Below are 18,050 nucleotides of genomic sequence, written 5' to 3'. Positions count from 1 at the left end.
AATGAGTCACTGTGGTACTCAATCCAGGTTGACGAGTCTACTGATGTTGACAAGGCAACAATGCTTGTTTTTGTGTGATATATTTTTCAGGAGGATGTGCATGAGGATATGTTATGTGCACTTTTGTTGCCAACCAACACCACAGTCGTTGAATGATTACATAACAGGAAAACTGAATTGGTCACTTTGTGTCAGTATATGCAGACGGAGGTGCTGCCGTGACTGGATGGCTTTCTGGTTTCACTACTCAGGTCAAAGAGGTCGCTTCTGAATGTGAGTCTATGCACTGTGTCATCCATAGAGAAATGCTGGCTACCTGAAAAATGTCACCTGAACTTAACAGTGTTCTGCAGGATGTAATTAAAATTATCAACCACATTAAAGTACATGCCCTTAACCCACGTCTGTTCACGCAGCTCTGTGAGGAGATGGGTGCAGAGCACACACGTCTTGTCTGATACACAGAAGTGACATGGTTTCTAAAGATAGATCACTGGCCACAGTTTCTGAGTTACGAGAGCCGCTCCAGAGATTACTTTTAGAAAAACCATCACCACTGGCAGCACATTTCAGTGACACAGAATGGGTCGCAAAACTTGCTTACTTGTGTGACATATTCAACCTGCTCAATGAACGCAATGTCACTTCAGGGGAGAACGACAACTGTGTTCAAGTCGGCAGATAAAGTGGCTGCATTCAAAGCCAATGCAGACTCGACAGCTGCTACTGTCTTCCATAAAAATGTTATTATAGTAATAATAACAATAATGTTCCTTAGTTTCTGAGGGTTGCAAAGCCACACTTTAAAAGTCAATCTGTTAGAAAACAAAGGAAACTTGAACATAGATAACAGCATACAGGAATGGAACAGTTAAAATCTCTTCAGGGGGCTTCCCTGGTGGCGCAGTGGTTGAGAGTCGGCCTGCCGATGCCACAGGCCGCAGAGCGGTTGGGCCCGTGAGCCATGGCCGCTGAGCCTGCACGTCCAGAGCCTGTGCTCCGCACGGGAGAGGCCACAACAGTGAGAGGCCCGCGTACCGCAGGAAAAAAAAAAAAAAAAAATCTCATCAGTGTAAGCTCTATAGTAAGATCACATTTATGGAATTTTACTTTAGTTAAACTGTGGGCCTGACTCATTGCATTTCAATAGATCCAGTCTATCTGTTCTGGGATCAAAGTATTTATTTTCCCATAAGAATATACTTCCAGAGCTTCGCTGGTGGCAGGGTGGTTGAGAATACTCCTGCCAATGCAGGGGACACGGGTTCGAGCCCTGGTCCAGGAAGATCCCACATGCCGCGGAGCAACTAAGCCCGTGCGACACAACTACTGAGCCTGCGCTCTGGAGACAGTGAGCCACGGCTTCTGAGCCCACACACCACAACTGCTGAAGCCCGCGCACCTAGAGCCTGTGCTCTATAACAAGAGAAGCCACCGCAATGAGAAGCCCGCGCACCACAACGAAGAGTAACCCCGCTCACCGCAACTAGGGAAAAGCCCTCACGCAGCAATGAAGACCCAAAACAGCAAAAAATAAATAAATAAATAAAATAAAAATAAAAAAAGAATATACTTCCAATCCATGATGGTAACAAAGCAAAACAAATACAAGTTTGAAATAAATGTTCTTTACGTATCCTTCATATTAGTATCTGTTCTGTTTACTCGTGTTTAGACCTGTATTGCATTGTTTACATTTACCAGATTAAGAATTTGGAACGTCGAATGTCACTTCTATGACTGGCCAGATTTTCAGTTAATATATGTGTGTATATGTGTGTGTGTGTGTGTGTGTGTGTGTGTGTGTATATATATATATATATATTGTATATATATATACATATGGCAGTATTAGTCAACAGCATAACTAGAAATTGTATGAATTGATATATAGAAATTTTAAAACAAAATACCTATCCTCTGGAATATAGAAGGCCAATTACTTGGACCTCTTACAATCACACTGAATAGAATATAATTACTTGTAAGAACACTACAAAATGCCAAGGGTTTCAGTTCATTTTTTATTATCAAATAATAACATCAAAAAAGTAGGAACTCTTTTATAAAGGAAAATCATATTAAATCACGTATTTTTTTTTTTTTTTTTTTGCGGTACGTGGGCCTCTCACTGTTGTGGCCTCTCCCGTTGCGAAGCAACAGTTTTCCGGACGCGCAGGCTCAGCGGCCATGGCTCATGGGCACAGCCGCTCCGCCGCATGTGGGATCTTCCCGGACCGGGGTACGAACCCATGTCCCCTGCATCGGCAGGCGGACTCTCAACCACTGCGCCACCAGGGAAGCCCCTAAATCATGTATTTAAAAGTAATGATTTTTCTCTTCTGTTGCTTGATTTCAGAAAATTCTGATTGCAATATCACAATACTTCTGTAGGAGTTTCTTTTTTAAAAAAATAGACAAGTGAGCACCATTTATATGTCTCTTCTCAGAGCTGAAATAAAGGTTTCTTTAATGAACCTATAAAGAATTCCAAGATATTAGTCTTTTTTTTAACATATTTTGTTATAACCTTAACTTTTTTGTTTTTTTTAACATCTTTATTGGAGTATAATTGCTTTACAATGGTGTGTTAGTTTCTGCTTTATAACAAAGTGAATCAGTTATACATATACATATGTTCCCATATCTCTTACCTCTTGCATCTCCCTCCCTCCCACCCTCCCTATCCCAACCCTCTAGGTGGTCACAAACCACCAAGCTGATCTCCCTGTGCTATGAGGCTGCTTCCCACTAGCTATCGGTTTTACGTTTGGTAGTGTATATGTGTCCATGCCACTCTCTCACTTTGTCACAGCTTACCCTTCCCCCTCCCCATATCCTCAAGTCCGTTCTCTAGTAGGTCTGCGTCTTTATTCCTGTCTTACCCCTAGGTTCTTCATGACCATTTTTTTTTCTTAGATTCTATATATATCTGTTAGCATATGGTATTTGTTTTTCTCTTTCTGACTTACTTCACTCTATATGACAGACTCTAGGTCCATCCACCTCACTACAAATATCTCAATTTCATTTCTTTTCATGGCTGAGTAATATTCCATTGTATATATGTGCCACATCTTCTTTATCCATTCATCCGATGATGGACACTTAGGTTGCTTCCATGTCCTGGCTATTGTAAATAGAGCTGCAATGAACATTTTGGTACATGACTTATTTTGAATTATGGTTTTCTCAGGGTATATGCCCAATAGTGGGATTGCTGGGTCATATGGTAGTTCTATTTGTAGTTTTTTAAGGAACCTCCATACTGTTCTCCATAGTGGCTGCACCAATTCACATTCCCACCAACAGTGCAAGAGTGTTCCCTTTTCTCCACACCCTCTCCAGCATTTATTGTTTGTAGATTTTTTGATGATGGCCATTCTGACTGGTGTGAGATGATATCTCATTGTAGTTTTGATTTGCATTTCTCTAATGATTAATGATGTTGAGCATCCTTTTATGTGTTTGTTGGCAATCTGTATATCTTCTTTGGAGAAATGTCTGTTTAGGTCTTCTGCCCATTTTTGGATTGGGGTTTTTTTTGTTATTGAGCTGCATGAGCTGCTTGTAAATCTTGGAGATTAATCCTTTGTCAGTTGCTTCATTTGCAAATATTTTCTCCCATTCTGATGGTTGGCTTTTGGTATTGTTTATGGTTTCCTTTGCTGTGCAAAAGCTTTGAAGTTTCATTAGGTCCCATTTGTTTATTTTTGTTTTTATTTCCATTTCTCTAGGAGGTGGGTCAAAAAGGATCTTGCTGTGATTTATGTCACAGAGTGTCCTGCCTATATTTTCCTCTGAGTTTGATAGTGTCTGGCCTTACATTTAGGTCTTTAATCCATTATGAGTTCATTTTTGTGTATGGTGTTAGGGAGTGTTCTAATTTCATACTTTTATATGTACCTGTCCAGTTTTCCCAGCACCACTTACTGAAGAGGCTGTGTTTTCTCCACTGTATATTCTTGCCTCCTTTATCAAAGATAAGGTGACCATATGTGTGTGGGTTTATCTCTGGGCTTTCTATCCTGTTGCATTGACAAGATATTAGTCTTAATGACAGAATGATTGTGTAACTTCATGACTAGGTCTTTTATTTCAAAACATTTCAACATTACAAAACAAAAGTATTTTAAAGTTATGAAAGATTATAATCTCATTTATGGAAATATGTCATTAATGATCCATTTATTCACACAAGTAAACAAAATACTATTTTAGAAAGTCAAAGTATTCAGATTAAAGTTACTAAGTGTTAAATATTTGGGGCTCAAATAACCCCAAGAAATTACCATCACACTCTGAAATGAAAACAAGCACCACTACCAGTGATAATCCCATCATTAAACTTAAAGAAATTATAGATGGGAATTTTCTATAAGTGTTTTTAGCTCTAAAATACAGTACTTTGCTGAAGAACTCACTTTCAGGGTGCAATTCAAAACCTTCATCCTCAGGCTAGTCAGTCTGGAAGGACACACATAAAATATTTAATCTGTTTCAGGCCAACAAATTGCTCCAGAAGATGAGAAGTGATGACCAGATTGTTCTGTCTAAACCACTGCCTATGTAAGGAAAATATCTTAGAAGCCTGTTTAACCATATTCCAGGTCCATAACTCACTATTCAGAAAGTTTACCCTGTGATGTGCCAAACAGCATCCTGATTCATTGGATTTAGAACCCTGTTAGTGGCTGAGGGAAACACTGTGTTAACTAGAAACACCCTGCATTTTTGTTACTCTTCCTTGCCAATCACATTTTCACATCCAGCTTCTGGATATTGTTTCTTTGTAATCAAATACTAGCAATTTCACTTGATAGTTCTTCTTTTGAGCTCACAGAGAAGAAGAAAGCGTTGGGTATAGTTGAAGAGCTTTCCTGTAGTGGTTTTTTCCAGAGGAGCTCATTGTTGTCTGTACCTAGAATATTATTTTTCTTTCCTTTCATATTTTACAAGAATAAAATAACATCTCATCGCTGGGTTGGAAGTAATTTGTACTTGGGGTCATCCATCCAGCACTATTTCAGTGTGATACACTTTTTTTTTTTTAAGGTAGGAATTATATTTCAACAAAGTGACTTTCAATCCCTGCCTAAATATATGGAAGTGAGGGAAGCCACCACTCTACCCTGGTGATGAATCAGTCACCTCATTCATCACCAGAGTAGAGCCGCCTAAATTGGCCGGCTAGGCGGTGTCTGCTTCTGTCCACACATCTCCTTGTATATCCCTCCGGATGAAGCCTTATTCCTGTACCTCCCTTCACTAGCTACTTCATCATTGCGGCTGCTGGAATTGTAGAAAGCATTTGAGGAATTTTACAGGCTGGTAAAATTATTCTGCAACTTCAGTTTTAAAAAATATATCTTCCAGATATTTCTTCTCTCAAAGTTTTAATTAATTATATCTTGAAATTTATGTGTCCTTTTAAAATGACTCATTGAAAACTTGGACTTAATAATCAAATGATACTTTTCAAGTGGTATTTAAACCCTTTAGTTCAAGTTACCATTATATATTGTCCTTAAACCTTAGATTTCTTCTTCAAATGAAAGATAATCCTTTTGTTGTTAGTTTATCTCATGGTTTGTTTCAATGCGAAAAATCAATGCTTGGCATATAGGACTGGATCCTGCCCATCCCCCTAACCACCCCCCACCCTCCTTTTTGGGTTTGCAGAGATCAAGGAAAAACAGGACGTCTGAGTTACAAAAGCAATAAGCAGACAATTCAACTTTTAAAGGTAAGTATATAAAGATATTGCAAATTTGCCTTCTTTGCAGAAAACTAATGACTAAAATAATTTGTAGATACATCTTTAAGAGCCCTCAGAACATGGATTGTTCTCATATATCCTGTAGTGATTAGTTTTCTGTTAAATATTTATGTTGCTTTTGGAACCATCAGTTTTTGTCGTCTCTGTTGTATGATAAACTTTTTAAGAATGGGAAACAAAGAAATATCACATCTTTACTTTTTGCCCTCTGTCCTCATCCTATCCTTGCTGATGGACAAGTAAGAGTGACTGAAATCCAGAGTCACTTCAAATACTAAAAAATCAATTTTACAACTATACCAGTACATTTTAATTCCTATGAGCAACAGATTATTAATAGCATAACAGAAGTTATTCTGGTTAAAGAGACTGCAGAAGCTCTCTAGTTGTGTGGCTTTTAAATGGTGATGAAAGGGAAGATTAAGAACTCTGGCCTCAGCTACTCAGTTGATAAATGACTTTGCATCATTTAATCAGTCACTTCTTGCATTGCCTCATCTTTTTCGTGCTGATATCAACATCTAAGTAACTGAGGAAGATTTCAATGGCTTTCTGTTTTGTAAGTGGTTGTGTTTAACCCTTCCCCAAAGTGCTGATGATAAGGTGTTTTTTGGTCAAGGAATCCCTTTGGTCAGTGTTCTTCTCTAGTTGACATCCTTTGTTGCCCTAGTCCATGACTAATCTACTTATACGTCTTCTTGCTCTTTTTTTTTCTGACTAAGCTTTAGATTCACTCCTTGATTTAAGAATAAAGTTACAGCCACCCGATCACCAACTTCTTAGTATTCTAAACTCTTCTGGCAGAAGTGACTTTACTTCTCTACACAGCCTGCTGGCCTTGCATGGTCCCACTAGCTACCCACATCTGTGTACCAACCTTTCCAGTCTTCTCTGATTGCTCAGCTGTTCAGTTTCTTTCAGCTTGTCTCTTCCTAGGTTTTTCCTAATCAACATCTATTTTTCTGAAGGTTACCTACTTTTTTACCAGCCCACTCTCTCCATTTCTATAGCCTCATTATCCTTGAGCTTCCAAACTCTTAAACATGTGATGGCTACCTCTTCCTATTCTTCCGAGAACCTTTCTTCTCGGACACTTCTCGTAGAACGTTGGGACTCTAAAGGGGTTTATTACAGCCACTTCATTTTAGAGCGAAAGAAACAGAAGTCTGTAGAGACAAGTTACCAAAATTCACCTAGTAATCAACCACAGGGTCAAAATTAAACTAAAGAGTTTTTAATTGCAGAAAGCTGAAGAATCCAGCCTTGGCCTCCACTGATATAATCTCTGCTCCCAGAAGTCTTAGAGTTTTCTCTATACCGAGATCCATTTCTTCCAGTTGGCATAGCCCTAAGCGGCATGTCGTTGAAATGCAAAGGATGGGATCTGAAATCTGCCATAGACATTAGCAACCAGCCCTTCTACAATTCAATTACCCTTCACTTCTGTAGCCAGAAGGGAATTATACTGAATACTGAATGTGCAGTTGAGTTTTATTATATACAAAAACAAGGATTTGTTGTTGTTGTTGGTTTTGGTTGGAAAAAAAATGTTCTGAATCCTCTCATGGGATATTGAATAACATAATTTTGGCAAAAGGTTTTAGCCTCTGTTGGTCTTCCTCAGTCATTATTCTGCTTAACTACCATGGTCACAGATTTGTTCACTGAACCTCTCTGTGGGAGATTCTTTGGTAGTTCTGATTTTTTTTTTTTTTTTTTACCCACTCTGTTTTGAAAAGTTCTAGGTTCCTTGGATGCCTTACTTTTGTCTTCTCAGAGCCTCCCTCCCCATCTGGTGACATCTTTAGGATGGACCATCAGTATGCTCTCAGAATATTTCTGAGGTCTTTACTAGGAGCAAAGTTTTACTTCATTTGTCAGTGAATAATTTCTGTATTACAGTCAGCTCCTGAGTCTGGTATATCTATTCATGGAAAACTGTTCAGAGACAAAGTCATTATTCAGTTCTCAATGATATTCAGGACCATTCCTTGGTGACTCGTATTGTTACACATTTGTACAGGATTTCACGGTTTTCACATTATCTTGTTTGAACCTATGAGGTAGGTAGGGCTGATATTATCTCCCTTTTATGGCTGAAGAAACTTCAGCTCAGTGAGATTCAGTGACTTTCCTAAAGTCACTTAGATAGGAACTGGCAAAGTGAAGACTAGAATCTTAGCCTAATGCCAACGCTCTTCCACATCACTCTGCTAATCAAGCATTAAGATTGTCTTGATTGGGACTTCCCTGGTGGTGCAGTGGTTAAAAATCCTCCTGCCAATGCAGGGGGCATGGGTTCGAGCCCTGGTCCGGGAAGATCCCACATGCCGCAGAGCAGCTAAGCCTGTGCACCACAACTACTGAGCCTGCACTCTAGAGCCCACGTGCCGCAACTACTGAGCCCACATGCTACAACTACTGAAGCCCACGCGCCTAGAGCCCGTGCTCCACAACAAGACAAGGCACCGCAATAAGAAGCTCGCACAATGAAGAGTAGCCCCCGCTCGCTGCAATTGGAGAAAGCCCGCTTGCAGCAATGAAGACCCAGTGCAACCAAAAATAAATAAATAAATAAATAAAGATTGTCTTGAGCTACAAAAAAGGAGTTGGCTACCGTGAGAATCTTAAGACTTCTCCACACACTAAAAAAGATTCAAGTCCTATTTCCAAAATTGCTAAGTTAAGAGTGTCAATTATTGGTACAAACACAGAAAATTAAAGTTCAATCTCTAGATTCTTTAACTGCTAATCACACGTCTAGGCTACAATTGAATAACTCCATGCCATTGCACTTGGAGTCACAGCTCTCAAAAGCTCTCTTTGCTTAGTTCTTTGCGACGAATGTGTAAGAGTTCTGCTGTCTGAATAATGGGCAGTGCAGATGGGTAATGCCACAGAATGCTGCAGAAACAGAACTTTCCACAGGTTAGAGAAGAGAACTCTAGCAAGGCCACATCATGTCCCACCTGCCACATGAACTCTCAGATTGCTAGGAGACATGACAATCTAGGATAGAGAATAAAGAGGGAAGAAGGATCAGGGGCAGAAGTGGGACTTGTTACATATCACCAGCACTGTCCTCAAGAGTATGCAGTTGATTAGGACCTGGGAAGACAGCACCAAAATTGCAAGCATGGGATATTGCGTTCACAATTGGCAAAAGTTCTTACATTTATGAGATACTCTCGTGTGTTGTATTAGGACTCCTAATAAAGTACCAGTGATAGCGTCCTTCCATGAACTGACATGTGTTCACACAATACTTATTGTTCTGAATGGACCAAACCGGACAACTCAAACACGAGGAGTCCTTCTAGCCCTTCACGGAAACTTCCTTAGGACCCTGACAAGAACCTTCCATAACAATTTCTCCTCCTGGGGACAGTTTTTATGAGTGAGTATTTAACTCATAAATAGTGAGTTTTAAGAGTCAGTATTTAGCAGCATAGAAAGGAGGACTAATATTTAATACTTTTAATATGAAACCTTGCTAAAGGAGTTTTGAAAGTCTAATGATTAAATTTTCTGATGTCAGTGTTTTCTATCTGTATTTTGTTATATTTTCCTTCCATATATGTACTAATATCTCTCTCCTCTCTGCCCTCAAAGTGGTCTATTTCCAAAATTCTTCAGTCAGTCGAAATTTCATGAATATTTGTTTCCTATAACTTCTTTCCTTCAAAGTCTGTCAGCTACCCTGTTCTCTGTCTTCCCAGCCTCACCTTACTGTGCCATGGCTAGGCCGTACAGGAGGAATAAGAAGACCTGCAATCTAGACTTTTCACCATGCTGGGTCAGAGGTATTCCACAGTTTAAAGGAAACTACGTGCCCATGCAGATGTGTCCAGCTCCATTTCCACAGAGGAGGGTAGAACATAAACATCTCAGGCTGAGGAGTCTCCTGCTAAGTCTCTAGAGAAGACTCAAGCAATTGCAAACAGAGAAACAAAACCTTCTCTTCTTTATTACATTTGTGTGCATGTTACCTGGTATATTTTAAATCTGGGGCACCTCTTAGATATTTAATGGCAAAGATAATTAGGTACTACTTAAGTACCACCAAGAAGGAAATGAAGGGTGTGAACGTTTAGAAAGAAGTCATTAAGCTGGTTGTCTCAGAATCATTTTGATCTTCGTATTTAAGACCAGAAGTGAATAGTATCCATGACCAGTTAGTCTGAAATAGCTACGCTGCTTAGGAGTCAAAAAACCCTGCACATCACACATCAGCCTAAGAACTGTAACCTGAACAAGCACACAAGTTACAGAGTTGAGTTAGAAGGAGACCAAAATGAATAATCCTTTCACCCTGGCAAAAGGTGAGGCATCACCGAATAATTTCCTCCCTCCTGTTATCCCCCATCCATGAGTATGATCTAGATCTGCTATTTCCTGGTCTTAATTTAAGATTAATGAGAAGGAAAGACTCATCATCTCTACTTTATATTGCTATGACAATTTCAACATACTTCCAGTTTGTATTATATTTCATCATGCATTGCCATTTTATCTTTTGTTCAGGACAATAATATCCAAGTCTAGAGAACAACACAAGGATGCCTGACGTGACGCAGCCTGCCTTCCACCCAGGAGAGGAAACCAGCAGCAAGCGAGAACACGGTTTCTCTTAGAAAAGATAATTCCTCAGGACTTTCCTGTAACCATTTCTTAAAGCAGGAGAGAGAGTTCGTGGACAAGTTAAAACATTTGCTTTCTAGGCTGTTATGAAGAAAAACATTGGTCAAAAGCAAAACCATCACTGTTTTCATTTTACGCACATGAAGTTTCCCAGTCACTAATTTCAGTCTTTTATACCCTGCCCAGCTGTTAGGTCGACAACTTCTGCCATTTCTGCAGATGCATTTTCCAAAAGCACGTGTTTCAGGAATTCTGAGTCTTGTGGTCTGATTCTCTACACTTGGAATCTGTCTCCCAAAAGCATGCGTTAATCCGGCTTCTTAATGGCTGGAAGTAATAGATGAAGTTTCTATGGAGTAACTAGTTGGGGGTTTTTAAACCTGCCTACATGCAACTCAAATGCCAAAATAATCTCTTCCACCTCGTGATACTAGGTACAAAATCCCACAGATAGGAAATGCCAAGAGTGTTTTAATTAAATAATCTGATAGAGCTACTTTTTTTTTTTTTTTTTTTTACAATTCTCACTTCTTAGTCTTTGGAGATCTTATTCTATACCCATCAAGAGTATAGAAGCTGAAAAACTAATGAACTTGCTCATTTTTAATGTTGACCCTCTTTATACGCAGAAGGTGTGATTGCTTCAGCTTCTGAGAACAAATCCTGTCTATACCTGGTAGCCCAGCTTCATTTAATTTAATTTCTGCTTATTTATATAACATATGCAGGAAGATGGGGCATATACAGTCTTGGAAGGTGAGATAGAGCAAGCAAAGTGAGGACCTTCCCCCGATATACTCTGTTTAAAAAAATAAACGTAAAATAACCCAAAAAATGATCATTAGTGGTGATCATTGAGTTTTGTTTTACTATATCCAAATATCAAGGGCTAAAAATACTTTATTTTTAAAAAGTCATGCGCCAAGGAACTCAAACATATACGTATACCAATATCAATAGCAGCATTATTCATAAGAGACAAAAGGTGGAAACAACCCAGTGTCCATCAGCAGATGAATGGATTTTTAAAATAGGGTATATACGCACAATAGAATGTTATTCATCCAGTAAAAAAATAAAATGCTAATATGTGCTACAACATGGGTAAACCTTGAAAATATTATGCTAAGTGAAATAAGCCAGACACAAAAGGACAAATATTCGGATTCCATTTTTCTGAGGTACTTAGAATAGGCAAATTCATAGAAGTGGAAAGTACAATAGCTTTTACCAGGCGTCAGCAAGAGGAGAGTGGGCAGTTGTTGTTTAAGGGGTGCAGGATCTCTGTTCAGGATGATGAAGAAGTTCTGGAAATAGTGCACAGTATTGTGAATGCACTTAAAAATAGTTAAAATGGTAAATAAACAAAACTCTAGTAAAATCAGATTAGTATTTCCAAGATGGAAGAAAAGCCATATGCCAGTCTAAAGCATCTGAGAAGAGTTATATTTCTTGAGAAAATAATTTGTCATATGCTTTTTGGTTGGAGATAAAAAGGATTCATGTTTAACCCCTACATAATGATGAAGCACAAATATTTTCTAGTCACCAAGCCACACTGATCACATTATTTCTTTAGTCTTTGGACACTTACGAGTAGACTTCTACCTTTTCAGACAACTCTGAATAACACCTTATGCCACTCTGAACCATTATGTATGATCTTTGAATCACACGTTGGCTAAATTGTGTAGGCTTTTCTTTTTCATAGTTACCATAGAAACTGTGTAGTCACGGTATTTGAGGAGACAATAAGAGCATCCGAGAGTGTACAATCAAAGTTAACATTTCATGGTTCATAATCTCTTCCAGCTGCCTCCATTTGTGATTATCGTGTTCAAGTTGGGAGTATAAATGTATAACCCAAAGGGCTCTGGGAACTAAAGCCAATAAGCGACCTCACCCGTGCAGGCATCCCTCCCAACCTCCTTCCCTCAAAGATTTGCGATAGAAACACATAAAAGAAATGGCATGTGAGCCTCAGGTGTTTCCAATTATTTCCCTCGACTGAGGAGAGGTTTCCTAATCCAAAACATATTTCAGCTCAAATAGTCTTCCTTATATTTGAAGATTGTGTAGCTTCAGAAGAATTTCACCTACATATCTGATTCATTGACACTTCATCAACAACAATATCCCCTCTGAGCTCTTCTGTAAGAACACTTCCTCTCTGGGTGGTCAAAAATATGGTGCATTTAAGTATTGCTTGTTTTTGTGAAGCGAGCTCTCAGAAAGTGTATAACCTTTTGCTCTTGCAAGAAAAAGAGAAATAAATGCTCAGTGTGGTAGATTTCTTGTCAGTGACATCACCATGGAGTGTTCTAGCACAAGCCTCAACTATCTTCCTGCTCAAGGGCTATCAGTCTCTCTAGAACAGTACAGGAAGGGGAAGAATGACCTACCTCTACTGGTACAAATCATTAACTACCTAAGTGGTAATACTCAGGCAAGACTATTCAGGGATTACAAAGAAAGAATGTGGGTTTGGAGCATTTTGTTTTCCTAAGTTTCTGAATGAAAGGTATAAGATTGATCATTTAGGCTTCAGCAGCCTTAGACAGCAGTGAGCTTTATCTCATGGTCCCAGAAATTCGCTACTTCATTGTTGCCTCTGCAATTTGGCGGCAGCACTCTGCTTATAATCATCTTACAGGAGCAGTGAGGGTTATTTCATAAAACATCCGAGTAATGATCATTGTTAAATAATATTCACTTGGTTCTGAAGAACCTAGGGGCAGCACAGGAATAAAGACGCAGATGTAGAGAATGGACTTGAGCACACGGGGAAGGGGAAGGGGAAGCTGGGACAAAGTGAGAGAGTGACATGGACATATATACACTACCAAATGTAAGATAGCTAGCTAGTGGGAAGCAGCCGCATAGCACAGGGAGATCAGCTCAGGGCTTTGTGACCACCTAAAGGGGTGGAATGGGGAGGGTGGGAGGGAGAGGCAAGAGGGAGGAGATATGGGGACATATGTATACGTATGGCTGATTCACTTTGTTGTAGGGCAGAAACTAACACACCATTGTGGGGCGGTTGTACTCCAATTAAGATGTTTAAAATAATAATAATATTCACTGTTTAGGGAAACAAAATCATCTACAGATGGATGAACTACATGAATTACAATGAAAATAAACCCAAAACTTTACCTACCGCTGAATACGCCCCAAAATAGGTGAACATTTTGAGCTGTACCCCAGCACTTTTCTTCTCTCTCTCTCTCTCTCTCACACACACACACACACACTTCATTATTTTGGCATGAAATAGTGAAAGAAATTGTGAAAGGATAAACACTGTTCAGATGATGAAGTATTTTTGGTTAATTGCCAAAGAGCTTTGCAGAGGAATCCAAATTTTCAGATCAGTGTCAGGGCTAGAGTTCTTTTCGGGGATAAACTCCTGCCCTTGGCACTTAATGCCAAGTCCAAGTAGAGGAGGCTTTAGAATCTAGCCATCTGAGTAAGTTTTAAAATGCGTGGTAGCAATACAACTTTGTGCTCAGATAATATAAATGGTTACCACTCAATTATCTATGTTTACAAAAATACTGACTTGAAATATATCTATATAGACATATCCATAACATAGCCATATTCTTTGGAATACATTACAAGACAAAACAGATGCAATAGAAATTTTACTTTTAGAGGAGTTTTCTTTTTCCTAATATTTTCTTTTTCTTAGGCTGAAGACAGTCTCAGCGTGTTGAATACTGTGAAATTTCATATAAGCCTGTTGCTTATATGTTACCACAGCATGAGAAATGTAAAACTTTAGGAATCGTTTGAAAACAGTATTGTCTGTTCTAAATAGGTTGTTTGTGTCTGTACTGTGGTCCTGAGAAAGAGGGGAAAAGGTTCTCTAAGTAAGAGGCCAAAAGGATCGCCGGGCAGTCAAATTTTGCCTTAATATCCACAGGTGACTAATAATACTACCTTCTGCCTGAATTACACATTATATTTATATTAGTCAACCAATAATAATTTTAGGTCTAGAAGGAGGAACATTGTAACCATGAGCAGAAGTACCATAGGAACTGCTTTCCAAGCTTGTGTCTCATACTTCCTGCTCTGCTGAAAACAGGGGAACCACAAGGGGCTCGGGGACTGGGGTGGCATGGGGAAGACATCTGTTCCCAAGATGGTTCGTTCACATGGCAGGAAAATTGGTGCTGACTGCTCTCCACAAGGCAGCTTGGGCTCCCTCACACAAGTTACTTAGGTTCCAAGAGTGAGTGTCCTAAGAAACAGGAAGTGGGAGCTACCAATTTCTCAAGATCTGGATGCAGAAAATGACACAGCATCCTTCTGCCATGTTCTCTTAGTCAAGCAGTTATAGGGCCCATACTCAAGAGGAGAAGGCATAGACACCACTTCTCTATAGGAGGCCTTATTTTAAAACAACCACTATGAACATTCTCAGGATACATCATATCTTGGGTCGCAAATCAAGCCTTGGTAAATTTAAGAAAATTGAAATCGTATCAAGTATCTTTTCTGACCACAACGCCTGTATGCAGAAAACTATAAGACACTGATGAAAGAAATTAAAGATGATACAAACAGACGGAGAGATATACCATGTTCTTGGATTGGAAGAATCAACACACAGGGTGATCAGCTCAGTGCTTTGTGACCACCTAGGAGGGTGGGGTAGGGAGGGTGGGAGGGAGATGCAAGAGGGAGGAGATATGGGAATGTATGTATACATATAGCTGATTCACTTTGTTATACAGCAGAAACTAACACACCATTGTAAAGCAATTATACTCCAATAAAGATGTTAAAAAAACAACAACACTATGTATAAATCACCAAGAAAAAAAAAACATACTTCTTTTTAACTTGATCTTTCCCTTTTAATCTTAACTGAGCATGTCTGCCCCAATCTTGGAAAATTAAGACATCCCCAATTCACCATCATTCAGCTGGTGAATCCTGATGTTCAAAGAATCCCATCACAACAGGCAAGAAACTGTGACCTTACCTTTTTTGGGGGTATATTGTCAGCTTACCTGAAACAAGGGAAATCTGAAATATTGCCCTGAAGCAATAAGTAGCTCTAGAGATTATAATTTTCCTCTTAATTTCTAGAACCACCTTTCAGGAACCCCTTAACCTTTTCTCCTCTTCCTTAAATCACTAAAATCTATGTGGATTAGCTGGAGACATGTCTTGAAGGGCTTGTAGTTGTCTGTTGAGTTTGTATTTTGCAAACTTATTTTTCCCTATCATGCATTCTTAATCACTAATTTTTTTTGAGCGTCTATTATATGCTAAGCACCGGAATTTTTCAAAATATAATTTGTGCTTTTATGGGAGTCATAGACCAGTGGAAAAGATACTTGTAATAAAATAAAGTATCAAAGAAGTACTACAATAAAGCTAAATATAAAATCGTGTGTGTTCTTTGGAGAATGAATACCAGACAGGTGCCATGGAGCTGACTTTAAGAAACAAGTGAAGATGGTTCAAGCAAATGGAGAAAAGGAAGCTGATCACATACAGAAAATAAATGGAAGCCTCTGGGTGGCTCTGAAAAATGGTCATCCATATTGGTGTGCATTTAGAAGATGGAATAAAAGAAGGAACCAGGAAATGAGGCAAGAAAAGGAGAGTGAACCAACTCATGAGCTTTGTGTTCTGGGGCCAAGTGTTTGAACTTGCTCCCATATGTTATAGAAGGGAAATAGCAATTCCAGATTCTCCGTTGGAATCTGGCAGTACATTGGACGGTGACATATAGAGATAGAATTTATCCCACTATAATACGGCAGTTATTTTTCTAAGAAACCTCAACTTTTCCAAATTTGCTTTTGGTAAGACTGGCTTTAAAAAAAAAAAACTTTTCAATGAGAAAAAAACAAATATGGAGTAGAGCATTTCTAGCTATACATGTACATTATAAAACCTAAAAATCGGGCTTCCCTGGTGGCGCAGTGGTTGAGAGTCCGCCTGCCGATGCAGGGGACACGGGTTCATGCCCCGGTCCGGGAAGATCCCACATGCCGCGGAGCGGCTGGGCCCGTGAGCCATGGCCACTAAGCCTGCGCGTCCGGAGCCTGTGCTCCACAACGGGAGAGGCCACAGCAGTGAGAGGCCCGCGTACCGCAAAAAACAAAAACAAAAAAAACTAAAAATCATTAAGCAAATATGGTGGTTGATTACACTGAGCTTTGGCTTGAGTGAAGGTCTGTCTCCATGGTCAGCATGGGCCTCTTAAAATGCTTCTCACCTGCATCACCTACTGTTAGAGCAAAGCATACAAATACTCAGAGAAGGCAGCCATGGTCTGTGTAACAGTTCCCCCCGCCCCTGCCCCTCAGTGTTAAGGCAATATCAACCTGTACAATGTAACTCATGTTCCCTAGCTAATAAATGGCATATTGTCAATCTTCATTATGAAAATATGCTATTGGGAAATTGTTCAAGGAGCTGTCTCAGGAAGTGAGGAAGGTATCTTATTAAGGGAAAGGATGGGAGGTATGAACCTAAATTGAGAAGTTGGCTTGAGCTATTCTAAACCTATGTTTTATAAAATTTTCAGGTAAAAGCTTCATGGGGGATAGGGAGATATTCTAATTTTAAAGACTTTTGAAAAATGTCCTAATCAGATTGACCAATATGCTTTTCTAAAGCTGTCCTATTAGTTTTGCCAAAGTGAAAATCTACAAAGTGAAAATTAAACACATTACAGTTCAAGATCCCACAATGGCTCGTACTCCCCTATAGTTTGAAATCTCAAGTGGAATCTAAGGTATGTTAAGTCTTCTAGTTGATTTCTGGTCACATGATATCTCTCCATTCCATATTTTTGTGCACATTACTGCTTCAATTAACATCTTATTTTTATGTAAATTGTCAACTCCCTAAATGTTCTCAAAGACTCATTATCCTGCTCCCAACATGTGAAACCCCCATCTCTCCAATATCTCTGGGGATTGTTGATTGTTTAGGGAGTTTAAGTCACTGATGACCTCCTGCTGAATTCAACATGGGCTATTCTTGTCTTGCCTTCTGCTGTCCTTTCCCACAGGCTGAACACAACCATCAGGCTGGACATGACCAGAATCCTCCATACCCCAAAGTGCTTCCTACAAGGCTGTATGTGTCCAGGACACATTGACTTGGGGCAATAGAAAGGATCTGTGTCATTTAGCCTACAGCATAGCAAGTAACTTAGAACTGAATGTCTAACATCTCTGTTCTGAAGTCTTTTGAGCATTCCCATATAAGACTCTGCACCCAATTGCAAAGTGTGGGTTTTTTCCCCACACCAAGCAATTCTCAGACACCAACTGGGTGTCCAACAATTTAACTCAATTCTGACACTGTCTTCCTGGAGATATTATCAGATCGCACAGGTTGAGGGCTCGGTCCTATACGATGCCATCTCTCACCACCACTTCAGACACCCATCCTAAGTCCAGGTTGTCACCTGTGCTCCTGACAAACCGGCTATAGATTAGAGGTTCCAATGACCCCCTCCTTGGGTAGATTAATCTGCCAGAGTGGCTCACAGAACTCGGAGAAACATTTTACTTACTAGATTATTGGTTTATTATAAAAGGACATAACACAGGACCGGCCAGATGAAAGAGATGCATAGGGCAAGGTATGG

The 18,050-nt window shown here is 39.5% G+C and overlaps 1 protein-coding gene and 1 long non-coding RNA gene across 6 annotated transcripts in view; one reads left to right on the top strand and one right to left on the bottom strand.

The window, feature by feature from the left end:
• Positions 1–11,255, top strand: part of LMNTD1 (lamin tail domain containing 1) — a 440,677-nt gene extending 429,422 nt beyond the window's left edge. For 4 of the 5 annotated variants that reach the window (XM_067695955.1, XM_067695954.1, XM_067695958.1 and 1 more), the window contains one exon: positions 91–700. In XM_067695955.1, the coding sequence (XP_067552056.1) occupies positions 91–271 (181 nt within the window). In that variant the 3' untranslated portion in view covers positions 272–700. Of the gene's footprint in view, positions 1–90; positions 701–5,682; positions 5,747–10,303 lie in introns of those variants that run through there. The other variant, XM_067695956.1, reaches the window with a different exon arrangement.
• The window catches only part of LOC137201726 (uncharacterized), a 151,522-nt gene that overhangs the window by 49,282 nt on the left and 84,190 nt on the right, over positions 1–18,050 (bottom strand). The gene's annotated exons all lie outside the window — the stretch shown is intronic.

Source organism: Pseudorca crassidens, chromosome 11 (genome assembly GCF_039906515.1).
Source record: "Pseudorca crassidens isolate mPseCra1 chromosome 11, mPseCra1.hap1, whole genome shotgun sequence".
NCBI classification, from domain to species: domain Eukaryota; kingdom Metazoa; phylum Chordata; class Mammalia; order Artiodactyla; family Delphinidae; genus Pseudorca; species Pseudorca crassidens.
The sequence above is the reverse complement of the archived record's forward strand: the minus strand, read 5'-3'. Positions and strand labels throughout refer to the sequence as shown.